Source organism: Ammospiza nelsoni, chromosome 14 (assembly GCF_027579445.1).
Source record: "Ammospiza nelsoni isolate bAmmNel1 chromosome 14, bAmmNel1.pri, whole genome shotgun sequence".
NCBI classification, from domain to species: Eukaryota; Metazoa; Chordata; class Aves; order Passeriformes; family Passerellidae; genus Ammospiza; species Ammospiza nelsoni.
In genome coordinates, this window is record NC_080646.1 from 16,160,422 (window position 1) to 16,173,760 (window position 13,339).

The window sequence follows — 13,339 nt, forward strand, 5'->3', positions numbered from 1 at the left end:
CCTTCTAATGAAAAGCTGAACTCACAGCAGTGAGACTGTTTTACTGACAAGAAATAAGCACTTGATTCCAACACAAATTACTGTCTCAAGCGCCTTCAATCCAGACCCAGAAAAACCAATGACTGGTACCCCCACAAACATGCTAGTGCTTATGCTCTCATCTGCTTTTGTGGTGAGATGCTAATTTTTCTGTAAGTTGCAGAAGAATGGGCACCTGATTTACTACAATCACACCAACATCTCTGCTACCCTTACATATATCTCCAAGTGCTTCAACAGTACTCCAGATGAACTCCAGTTAATGTATGCATGAGAGTCATGCTCAGAAAGATGCATGGCATAAACAACCAATGAAAAGCAATTTCAGAAGGGTTTCATATTTTTTCTTCCATTACATAAGTCACCTTTTAACAAACTGCTAGGAAAAAAGATGCTCCTAGGCTGAGGCCTTGTGTAAAAACATTTAAAGCAAAGCTTATATTCTGGCTAATTTATAGCTCCTTGAAACTACTGTTTATAATGAAGCAAGTTCAACTCCAGAATCATAAATAGCTACATTAAAATAACAGTGCTACCCGTTGCTGTCTGTATTTATAAAATGTGACCTCAGCAAAGTGATTAGGTTTACAGTCATTCAGATAATACTGCTGATAAAAAGGATCAGTTTCGGAATGGGAAACCTGCATAATTCCCACTCTTTGATACTGTTCAAACCTATCTTTAAAAGACAATGTCACCGAATATATTTTGTATTTAGCAACAAATGTATCCATCTGCTGTATTTGGCATCCATTTATCTTCTCCCTTATATGTCAGCCATATTTTAATGAGAAAGACACCTTGTGTAGGCTCTGTAAGCCACAGCAGCTCCATCGTTATCCTGTAAACAGACTTTCAGGGTCTCAGTAAAACCCAAGCAACATTTACTGCTACCAATGGTCCAGCAAAACACCTTTGAAAGGACAAAAGCCTCTGATTTCTTGTAGACACTATCACACAAGCAGGCTAGCATTAAATCAGCATTAAAGAGAAAAAGCATTTTAACTTGCAGCAATAGTTCAAACCTTCAAGTGCAGAAGATGCAAAGCTGATGCACCTTTGAAGTTAACAGACATGGAAACACCACTTCTTACATCCCGAGTAACCCAGCATGGATGATCAAAGTGGTATTAAACTGAATCTCTTGGTGTTTTTTATTTTGTTTCTTTCCCTCCTAATAGTTTCAGTAACTTGCCTTGGAATTGTGGAAAGTATGCAATGTATATTTATACTCCTGGGATGCCAAAATTTATTGAATGTTTATTTGCCAGCACCCTACTGAAAGGAAGATGAGATTGGTAAGACCATACGAAACAGCTCTTGTAAGTTTATTTTCTTGATATTAGTGGCCCATTTATATGCAAAGGAAAAGTGAAAGCTCAACAAAACTAAGCCAAAAAAGAAAAAGCCACCAATTACAGCAGTATCCAGTGTCTGAAAAGCAGCAGCAATGAAGGTGCTGAATGCCAAATTGAGATGTCAAGCTGCACAGACACTCAGCAGTGCTCAAACCTCAACTGAAGCCACCAGGAATGCACTGTGTCAGTGACAGGAGCTTCAGCACAGCAATCCCACACTGGGTAGCAACCAAGCATTCCCCTGAAAACTCAGGGTTCACATAACCCCAGGTGAGACAGAACCCACACTGCACATTGCTCTCCACCTCCCTCTTCTGGGGCACACCCTGAGAGGGAGCCCCAAGCACACCAGGGACACCTCCCTGGCACACCAGGGACACCTCCCTGGCACACCAAGGGATCCCCAGGCACACCAAGAGGACACCCTGTGCCACACCAAGGGAACCCCAGGCACACCAGTGACACCCTGTGCCACACCAAGGGAGCCCCAGGCACACCAGTGACACCCCCCTGGCACACCAGGGACACCCCCCTGGCACACCAGGGACACCCTGTGCCACACCAAGGGAACCCCAGGCACACCAGTGACACCCTGTGCCACACCAAGGGAGCCCCAGGCACACCAGTGACACCCTGTGCCACACCAAGGGAGCCCCAGGCACACCAGGGACACCCTGTGCCACACCAAGGGAGCCCCAGGCACAACAGGGACACCCCCCTGGCACACCAGGGACACCCCCCTGGCGCACCAGTGACACCTTGTGCCACACCAAGGGAACCCCAGGCACACCAGGGACACCCCCCTGGCACACCAGGGACACCCCCCTGGCACACCAGTGACACCCTGTGCCACACCAAGGGAGCCCCAGGCACACCAGGGACACCCCCCTGGCACACCAGGGACACCCCCTGGCACACCAGGGACACCCTGTGCCACACCAAGGGAACCCCAGGCACACCAGGGACACCCCCCTGGCACACCAGGGACACCCCCTGGCACACCAGGGGAACCAGCACACACCGTGTCTGTAATGCAGCAGTGTGTGAGCAGAGAACACAGCTGCCAAACTGAACTGGGAAAGCAATGCCTGGGTTTGAAAGATGCAAATACATCTCTATGGAAGCAGAACATTTTTCTTTTTTCAAAAAATAATATTTTCCATATGCTTTATTATCAAATTCTGACAGGCTGCCTCAAAACATTAAATGGTTAAAGCTGTACTAATGGCTAAATCCATGAATCAAAGAAAAACAGTGGTTAAAAATATTAAACATGAGGAAAGATTGAGGTATTACTTTATTAATGTAATAAAGGTTGTCATTCACAGAGAGAAAAAAAACCTGAATAAAAATAGGAGCAGTATCTTCTTTACAAGTCTCATTCAAACTTACTTTCCAGTCCTAACTCTTAGAAATTTTACTCACTTGGACTCTTCTCCAAATTAAGATATACTGACTTGAGCCACTAACACATGAGGTAAAGAAATTTCCTTTAACTAGGAACTGGGAAGAAAGGCAGCCCTTGTATAAGCAGCATACTTACAGCAAGACTATCCTATATCATTTTATTGAACAGCCCTTTCCTTAAAATTGCCTCAGTGCCAATAAGTCAAGTGTGCCAGGGGCTGGGAAGTGCCAAAAGGAAAGGCTGAGCAAGATAACCTAAATTCTGGCAATTTTAACTTCTGAATACTTGACTTCGAAATTCAGATGCTTTGAAAATACAATGTATGCACAGTTTTAGAAAAGTATTAATCAGCCACCAATATACCAGTGATCTCACAGAAAAACAGTGTTGTGTCATCTATTTTATGTCACAGTAAGAAATGAGCAGATACCTGTTTTGCAGTCTTGTGTGTTCCTTGAGTCACCCTTTTTGTTTTTCCCCCAGATTGCCATTTCGATTTTCCTGTGGGAGAAGCAACTGTTTTAATCAACAATAATGATTTTAATTAAATAGAGCACTCTAAAATGCACATATCTCATCTTGCAATGTACTGAGAGGGGCACAATTTCTGAGTTAAGAGGTTTGGCAAATTTTATATTCAAAATATATATTCCAGTGTTTAGAATGTGGATGATGCCAGAAAACACTAGAGAATGAAAAAAATACAAGAAAGGCAAGACACACAAACTTCATTAAACAAAGGTAAGCTTTGAGTTTTAAGTGCCTTTAAAAATCATACAATTACAATCTACATGTCAAACATTATTCTAGCTTTCTATATAAATTTTAAGAAGTCTGCTTTTGATTGATTGCTCAATCAGCTATTATAGAATTAAAACAAGAAATACATTTATTAGGAAAACCAAATGTAATGATTTAGTTCTTCTGGAGCTGCTCTGCCAAGAAAGATGGCAAAAAACAGAACTTAGGTCAGGATTTAGTTCATCAACATTTAGACAGCCAAAGGAAGAGAGAAAAACACTCACAGAACACAAGTCATCCTCCTTTAGACATGAAATCCCTTCTCAAACATACCTGTCTTCCTCCAGTGTTTATACAAAGTGACTTTAGCAACTATGCTTCCAAAATCAGTTTAAATTCCCCCAGTCAGAGGGGGTGATCCCAGGTCTCAGTGCTGCACTGGTGGCAATTAACTGATTCAGAGTTATCTTTGCATAGAAAAATCTGTGTTAGCCTAGACCAACCTGATCTGTGTGCACTTAATCTTTGAGATTTGCTATAGGGTAATGTGAAAAGAATTATTCCTCCAAGTATCTAAACTTGCTCAACACAGAAATCATAGGATCCAGTTACCAAAAATGTAAGCAAGTTAAGAAAAAACAGTAACTATGGCCAGAGTTTTCTCTAGCAAAGATTAAATCCAAAGAGAAGTTTCAAGATTATTTAGCTGGATGAAGCCAAGCAAAGCAATGCATTAGTTGAATACAGTCCTCCCTAGACCATGGAGATATTCTTAAATTTCAGAATTGTCCAGTTGAGTTTTTAACAGTTGAGGCCAAATTCCCAAATGCAGCCCAGCTGTTTTACTTTGCTCTGGTTATGTAAAGTAGCTGCAAACCTGTCCTAATCAAGCAATGGTACAGATGGTTTGCACAGCTGGTTTGGATCACTGGCTATTCCAGGCAACAAGGTTTTTAATTTAAAACAAATTAAAAATTATTTGCTTGATAATTCATTTTTTAAATGCTACATTAGCCAAAAAACTAATATATTGAACTCAATTTAGCAGCATTTAGGGGAAAAAAAAATCATTCAGGCACTACCTGTATAAAACCTTCCTAGTCACTAAAAAGCTTGAACTGGGGAACAGTTCTATGGCAGACTTCTGATAACAGAACTATTTCAAACTTCTGATTGAAATCTCTCTTCTGATGTGATTTACATTCTGCAAAGACAAGGTTTTGAAGGCAATGGCAGACAGGACTTGCACAGTGAAAAGGTTTGCCACAAATAAGGGTTCACTAAAATTAAAAAGGGGCAGAGAACACATCAAGTTGCAGAATTTTTAGATTCTATAAAATCCAGAATAACAATTCATCATCTAAGATCTGTAAAAATGTCTGAGCAAGTCATTGCATTTCAGCAGCAGCCACATTTTCAAGCTTTCTTGTTCCTTGTTCATTATTTTACAATAATGGCTCTGGTAACGAGAAGATTATTTATGCTTTTGTCTCTCTATACTCCCAAGCAGTGGCAGCAGTGCCCAATGGCTGTTTGTATGTTCAGGGTGACTGGTGTGTAACTGGTGTGTAACTGGTGTGTAGCTACACCTTGCTGGCATTGCTAAGAGAGGCCCAGACTTCACTGACACCTGAAGGGCAGCCCCTGCTAGCAACTGACTGAAGTGTAAGGAGAGAACAATGGTGACACAAGATCATCTCCTTTAGTTATTAAGTTGCCCATGTGAAATATATAAAGTATCAAAGTTCTGCAGCATTGGAGGAGCTATAGCCATATTTTACACTAGAAGTTCATTTCCTCCCTGTCTGCTGTTTAAATATGAAGCACACAGGGCTTATGATTTGTGAAGTCTTCCTGTCCAAAAAGCAGAGGTGCCAATACCTGCCAAAAACCCCCAGTGATAACCTATTTTCAAAAGCTATCTTTCACCTAACAACCTCAATAACCATCCTGCTCACCTCTCTCTTTTGGATAGTTTTACTGGTATGGGACATGTGGGAATTGCCTTCACATCTAGGAGTTAATTGCTGCCTTCATTTCTGTCCTGGCTATGGCAGAAATCAACTGCACACATTGTTTCAATGCCTTTGACACTGCTCATCATCACACCCTCAGCAGAAATGGTAATTTTATACTGAGGAAGCACACTGAAGTTTCTAATCCTATTATGGACCACATCTTCTTACAAGTTTGTAGAGCAGCAGTAGATGCTATTTTTCTAACTGTACTGTGCTAAGGATCTGGAGAAATGACTGCCTTCAAGCACAAAATTCTTGTAACCAAAATTCTTCGTGTTTTCCCACCTCTAAATTGAATTACAGCAATAATTTTGCACAAAATTAATTTTATATATTACTGTAAGGGTCTCACCCAGAATATAATGGCCCTGTATTCACCTACCTGCACTAGACTGGATTCCCATTATTGCTTCCAGTGAAATTCAAGGCTTGGAACTGATGAGCCTTTAAGAGTCCCCTTCCCTGCACACTTATTTTCTGCAGCAGTCTCCTGCTAAAACAGTGGAATATGCTGCAAGCTCCCCAAAGTGTGCCAGGTACCTTTCAACCACTAAAATATGTTTCCTTACCCTGAATGCTTAATCTGCAAATGAATTCTGTATGGCAAGAGCCCAAGTGATTTTAAACAAATAGGGAATAGGAAGAGAACAGTCACAAATATCAGATTTTCCAATTTTTCTACACATCTCAAGGTTTCAAAGGTATCTTACCATCTATTAACATTTACATGTCAAGCCTCTGCAATTTTTACCTGTTGCTAATTAGTGTGTAGTTGCGTATCTGCATTCAGTGCCTCAAACTTAACTCTAGGCATGTGAAATAATTACAAAGGAAAAAATTCTGAAACCCTTGATTGGAATTATCACAGCTTTCCAAGGTGGGCAAAAGCAATGTGACTGCAATTGGTGACTGCTGGCTGCAGGTTTGGAATGCAAATTCCATTCTGGAGACAGAAGACCAGAAGAGTGAATTTTTCTCTTTCAAGACTCCTCCTGAGACACCAAGCTGACAATAGGGTTGATTAGTTTATCCAGCAGAATCTGCTGTGTACTACTGAATTCTGTGAAGGAGTATCTGAATTTCAGTGGTTGGAAAGTGTTACAGTCACTCTCTCTCCTAGACCATCACCACTGTGTCTGGGATTCTGTCATGGCATTGATCTGTATTCAGAATTTCAGATCTGACATAACTGGGGTGCACACTGCTCCAAAACACACAACAGACCTATCACCTGCCAGTCCAGAAATCTCTTTCCTTTTTAAGGAAATACTGCTTACTGGCTGGAGCTATGTATTTACAGAATGGAATCAGGAGGTTTTGATTTCTCTTTTATCTATGTATGCTATATAAATTACACAAGTCTTTCAGAGCAAGAGGAAAAAAATGGGAAGAACACAAGCACACAATTTTTAAAGGAAATAGAAAAAGGATACAAATGGAAAAGGTGAATTCAGTATTTTAATTAATCAATGCTCTATAAAACCCTCTATAACCCTAGTAATAAAAAGTGCTCATACCTTCACTGTGTCTGGAAAAAAAATCTCATTATGAATAACAGTATATAATTTAAAATGTTAAATCACCCACTGGTGCTGCCAAATCAATACCTCTGAACATTATGAGCAGAAGAAACTGTCCAAACACAAAATTCTGCTTTGTACAGGAGAGTGGCAGGATTGGCTCAGGCACCCTGAACCTTTGGCCTGATTTACACAACCCTTGAACAAGTCAGAACTGTCCTAATCCATAATGTTGTTGTGCCATCCCTCAGGGACACAGCACACATGGAAGGAGCAGTAAAAAATGAACCAGAGCTCAGTGACACCGACATAAACACCCCCCATGCCAGGCAAGGGCCAAGAGATAAAGGATTGGCTCTGCCAGGCTTTCACTAACCACAAGTTCCTTTTCGCAGGGAAATTTTCCATCAGGCAATAATCATCAGATCCTTTGCATTGTGCAAAAAGGTCACTTATAATTTAAGAAACATTAAAAAGAAAGCACCACTGACAAAGTTTTAAAACTAAAATGGGGCTAATATGACCAAAAGAGGAAAGGAAAATATGACCAAAGGAAATTAATACAGCTACTTGGATTTTAATTACTGTACATAACTACTATTCAATGAAAGCTAAAAATTCACTTTTACATTCATTTATCATGGTTTAGCAGAATTTGTTAGAGCAAACATTCATCTACAACTCAGAGACATTTTGAAGGAAAAAGCGTTAAAGTTTCTAAAATAATATTACAAGCAAGGTAGTATTCAAAAATAACAAATCTTTACACAGAAAGTGAATCAACCCACAAGTTGCTCAAAAATACTACTGGAAATACACTGCATGTTCCCTTACCACACACATATTCACATCACTACCTTCCCCAATTGGGAATCTGGAAATACTTTGGGCCCCAATTCTACTCTGCTTTCAGACAGTTGAAACTTTGCATCAGACATAGGGTGAATTATCTTGCACCTTGAGACATAACATTTGTTAGAAATGTCTTTTCCACTGGCAGAATCACAGAGCAGCTGAGTTGGAAGGAACCTCTAGAGATGGTTTAACTCAACCTCCAGGCTGCCCAGAGCTATGTCCAGGGGGGTTTTGAGCATCTCCAAGGAAGATGATGCCCACAGTTTTTCAAGGCAACTGGTTCCCATGTTCAACCATCTCCACAGCATAAAAAAATTTACTTTTAGACACTTAAAATCTGCAGCACCTGGACAGGGACATGCAGCTACAAGAATATTTGAGATGAAGTTCTCAAAACCAGCATTCAGACATCTGGAACAGCTTGAGTAGGATAAAAATAAAAGTCAGTTCCTGGCTCCTTAAGTCATCATACCACAAGAGAGTATTACAGCAGTAATAAAACTGTTCTGAGGACTTGCATTACAGAAAGCTGTCCTCACATATCCCCTTCTTTAGAGAGTCTTCATTGGCATCTACCAAAGCTGAAGTTATCCCAAAAGAAACTTCCAAACTTCTTTGTTTTACAACACAGAGAGAAATTTGTTAGATTGTTCTAAGTAATCCCTACAATTCTGAATTCCCCAGTTACAAGAGAGCACTTTAGGACAACATCATTGTGTTACACAACTATCTTGACAACATCAGCAGAAGGAAACAGTCTTAGATGTCACTTGTAGATAAATTAAAACAGTTTTGAATCTGCCACTGGAAGGTTTTACAAAGTGATCTGCCAACTGCAAGGCACATTTTGTCAAAAAACTTCTAAATTACACTATGTATGCTAAACAGAATATTTTTAATAGAGAAATTTTATGTAAAGAAAATATTTCCAGATGAGGAACTCCAGCTGACAGAGGGATGGAAGTGCAAAGACCTGGAAGACTGTTAAACACATACCATCATCCTCCTTGTTTTCCAGTGGGACACTCCAGGCTATCAGGTTCCTTGCTGTCCGTCCCTCCTCTGCCACTATTTTCCTCACTTTGTCATGGCTGTTGGAGCGTTGGAAAGAAGCCTGAAAACAAGAAATACATGGATGGGCACACAAGAAAGAAATCTTTGGTCTGACATGTTGATTTCATCCAGTATGTGGCTACACCATCCAATGTGGTGCTGAATTTTCCTCAAATATCTGAAACAGGTGGATGCATTCATTTTCATTGCCATTCTTCTGCACAGAAGCAGATTTACTCATCAGCATGGCATGGGAGTTACCACCCAGCCCTCAGGATGGATGGGTACCTTCAGACCACATCACTTTCATTTAATTGCTTGACAATGCTGCTGGGACATCACAGCAGACTTCACAAATGTTTTAATTACCCTGTGTCAATTAGAACTAATTATACAAGCTAAAGGGAGCATGAGACCAAAATACACATGTTGGCTGACTGGTGAGAGCCTGGAGAAAGGCATGAGCTGTATGGGAACCATCTGAAGCATGAATAAAATCCCAGCTCTCTCACTAAGACAAGAACCTAGAAAGTATTTCCTGGCAACTGTGATGGGCTGTTACTGCAAAGCTGCAACCACTCACAGACAGAATAAGAGACCCTGGGATGCTCTCCATTTACCTAATAAACAGTTCTTTGCACTTGGGAGGTGCTCCATCACAAGACATCTGAAAACAAGTACTTTAAAAGTATTTATATCAACTGACAGATGTCAATCAGATAAAGTCTTGCCTCTTCTACAGTGTAGGAAAGTTAGTCCTCACACAATAAATTGCAACAAAGCCAAAAGATGTATGGTGATGATAAACTTATGTACCATGATAGCACAAACTGCTGACCAGGTTAGCTTTAAACACTGGCCAACTTAACCATAAAGGAGTTAAACAAACCTAAGAATTATTTTAGGCACAAACAGACTGATTTTCTGTAGAACTAATCAGGAGGTATATTTTTCCTCTTTTCATTTTTACCATCATATGGCTCAAGCCTGCAACCACTTCTACATCTTTAGAAAGAAAATACAGTAAAGTTACACTAAAAACAAATATAGAAGATGAGTGGCTAGAATTTTTTAAGGCAGCAGGAAAATAACACAAACGAGAAACTCCTTTTACTTTAATGCTGATCTAATAGTTTTTAACTTGGGTTTCTCTCATGCAGATGTCCTCAGTTGCCTTTCTGAAGTCACAGTGTGCCATCTAGTGCCTCACAGACTGCCCAGAGACACTACCAGGCAACACAACACAGGAAAAAAACAGCACTGCTGAATCTGTGAAGTTGTGGAAAACAGAGTAAAATTACAGACCTTGGCCCTAAGCAACTCAAGTAAAGCACATAAAATCCCCAGAACCTGTACAGAACTGGCTCTAATCTATTCTTATTCTATACAACTAATTGCCTATTCTTGCTGGGAATTTTTAGTAAGAGTGACCATTTCTGCTGCAGCAAATTTGGTTTGGGTTTTTAATCCCTTATTGCTTAATGAAGTGAGTCTAAAACTTTGCATTAGTCCACAACAAACTAACTTCCCAAATTATTTATTTTTATACAAGCCAGAAAAGCTTAAAAGGGAACAATAAGAATCTCATCATGACATTTCAAGGTATTTTGTAGAGCCTAACTTAAAATTCTCATCTCTGTAACCTGGACATCAGTCAAAAGGGAGGCCCAAGCAGGAGTCAGCAATGAGGAACTGCACAGCCAGAAGTGAGAATCACTGTGCCAAAGGCAGGAGTGGCCAGGAACAGCCTTTCCATCTGACAAGAGCTCACTGCAGTCCCCTCCCTCTCACACTGACCCCTGGCTTTGAGTGCCCCCTCACCTGAAGCCCTGCTATTTGCCACTCAGCTACCCAGAGCAGTTTCCTTCTGCCACATGCTCTGCATACACTCAGCCCTCAGGCCAAAGGAGGGACCAGAAACTGCTCAGCCTCAAACAGCAAATGCTTATCATTTAATCTGTACTGCTTCTTGTCATGGCTACAAATACTAAAGGACCTTTTGTGAGGAATCTTCTTTAAATGATGCTCATAGATAAAAATACATTGATGTAAACAAACTGAGCAGTTTCATCCACTGCATTCCCAAGGAAAAGTCATTCAGCTCTAAGCTCAGCCCCTTCTAAGAACACCACAAACATTGAGGTCTTACACTGCAGCACAGCTTGGATGAAAGCAGCTTAAAATGGGAGTCAGCTGAAAAAAAAGGAATGCAAAACCCCCACATACTAACACAACTAGAAATTATGCAAAACAGAAAAAATGCTCAGATTTATTCTACTGTAAAATTCCTTTTTGAAGGTGCTTCTCTACAGTGTTAATGAATAATATTTATTTAGCTCCTAGAATCAATACTTTCATAGAAGGTACAAATGAACTGATTAATTAATCTCAACATGAAAAATTAGTTTTTCTTGCTGTTGAAAAAACACCATACAGTGTAATAGTTACTGAATGTCTTACCATCATGTTATAGCCTTCCTCTGCATCAACAGGCTCACTTATTACATTTTTGGATGACCCCATTGAGTTTTCATACCTGTGTCAAAAAAATGCAATTAATAATTTTACCTTCAACCAGTTCTAAACTACTTTTAGCTTTCTGGCAGCATTTAGGTCATGTACATCAGATGAGCACAGTAATGTTGTCAGAAGATAATTTTATTGTAAAGTGTTTGCATTGCTCCTTACTAAAAACAGCCAAAAGTCCAAGAAGCAAACAAAAAGAGACTGACATTACAGAAAAATGTAATTTTATATGTGGTTAGACAGTAAACAGTACAAAGACTATCAAAACTTTCAAACAAATCACTGCATGGACTGCTCTACAACAGTGATGCAAGTAGAACAATCTTTCCTGGGACAGAGAACTGATCAGTTCAGAAAGAAAAACAAATCAGAGATGCACTAACAATCAGCATCAGCTAATTAATGATCAAGCAAAATCAAACTGAAACTTCTGTTCTCATGGAACTCAAGATGTGAAGGCTGCTGTACAAGTGAGCTCTGGCAAAGTGAATACTTTATGCAGCTGTAACAGAACCATTGCCACGAATGAAGAAAGTCCACAGGTGCAATTATTTAGAGGTTTATCAAGAATTTCCAAAACAGTGCTAGCAATTCTGAAATAAAGTTAAATCCTTGGCTTTAAGGTTGATAAATTCTAAACAGCTGAGTGCAGTCTATTTTGAGTGCAGTCTAATCTTACTTATCTGAAGAATCAGACACTAAATGGAAATTAAAGACACTTCTAAATTATGCAAGGTCAGGTAAAAAGACAGTATTAACCTTTAATCAGGTCCAAAGTCAGATTTTGTTGGCCTTTACCATGGCCTTTAAGCAGACTGTTCAACTGTTCTCACATTACAGAAATAGCTGAATTTTCTATAGGGATTTAGCCCAGCCTGAGCCAACAAGCCCACCGATCTCTGTATGGCTTAAGACAACCTAGTAAACCCATACAAACCAAAATGTAATGCAGTTGGATGGAGTTTTTGAAAACAAAGATTGTACTTCTGCATCACTTCAGCCATCAGAACAGATCCACCACTGAGTCTTCAAACACTGAAGCATCTTAGAAAACATCTCTTGTACAGCAAACTTGATTGTACTCGAGGGATAATAAAAGCAGATTAAACTGACATATATATTTTAGGAGAGAATACGAGGATCCACGTATTTTCCCAGTAGTGCAGTTCACTTGCAAATAATGCAGAAATAGGAATTTGTATTTAGAGAACTGCAGAGAGAAGGCAGACCCTGAGTACACTGCGAGACCTCCTGTGCTGCCAGCCGTGATTTTGTCTCTGACAGCAAAGGAAGAGCAGGGCTTTACACTAGGAACGACATTAGCAGTTTCTAAGATGCAAACAGCCATACAGCATGTGGCATTTGACACGGGTTCACAGCGAATTTCCTCAGCGAGGGTGCCTCTCCCCCCACGCACAACCCCCGCTGAGGACAGGGGGGCCTGAAGGACCGGCGGGGTCCCAAGCACCGGGACCCCCCTCAGGCTGAGCCCGAGTCTCCCCACGGGCAGTGCGGGAACGCCGCGAGGGGCTGGCTCAGACGGACAGCCCCTTTCTCCCTCAAGGCGCGGCCCGACCCACACCCACCGCTCCCGGTCGCCTGTAGCAACCAGGCTATCCGCGCCCCGCCTGGCCGGGCCGTGCGGCGGAGCCGCCCGCCGGGGCTGTGGGGCTGAGGGGGGGTGAGGCGGGCCCGCCGCCATCTTGCCCGCGCCTCCCGCGCGCTGCCCGCTCGCGCCGGGCCCGCGCGCCGGCCACTCACGCTCTCCGCCGCGCCGCGCCGTCCCGCCCGCGCGCGTCCCGCCGCGCTGACGTCATCGCA

General features: G+C 41.3%; 1 protein-coding gene across 3 annotated transcripts in view; it reads right to left on the reverse strand.

The window, feature by feature from the left end:
* The window catches only part of SCAPER (S-phase cyclin A associated protein in the ER), a 136,549-nt gene extending 123,210 nt beyond the window's left edge, over nt 1-13,339 (reverse strand). Inside the window, exons 1-4 of one of the 3 annotated variants that reach the window (XM_059482023.1) lie at nt 13,280-13,339; nt 11,453-11,528; nt 8,936-9,053; nt 3,236-3,306 (exon numbers count right to left, since the gene is read on the reverse strand). In XM_059482023.1, coding sequence (XP_059338006.1) covers nt 3,236-3,306; nt 8,936-9,053; nt 11,453-11,528; nt 13,280-13,335 — 321 coding nt within the window. In that variant the 5' untranslated portion in view covers nt 13,336-13,339. Of the gene's footprint in view, nt 1-3,235; nt 3,307-8,935; nt 9,054-11,452; nt 11,529-11,901; nt 11,960-13,104; nt 13,257-13,279 lie in introns of those variants that run through there. The other 2 variants (XM_059482022.1, XM_059482024.1) reach the window with 2 other exon arrangements.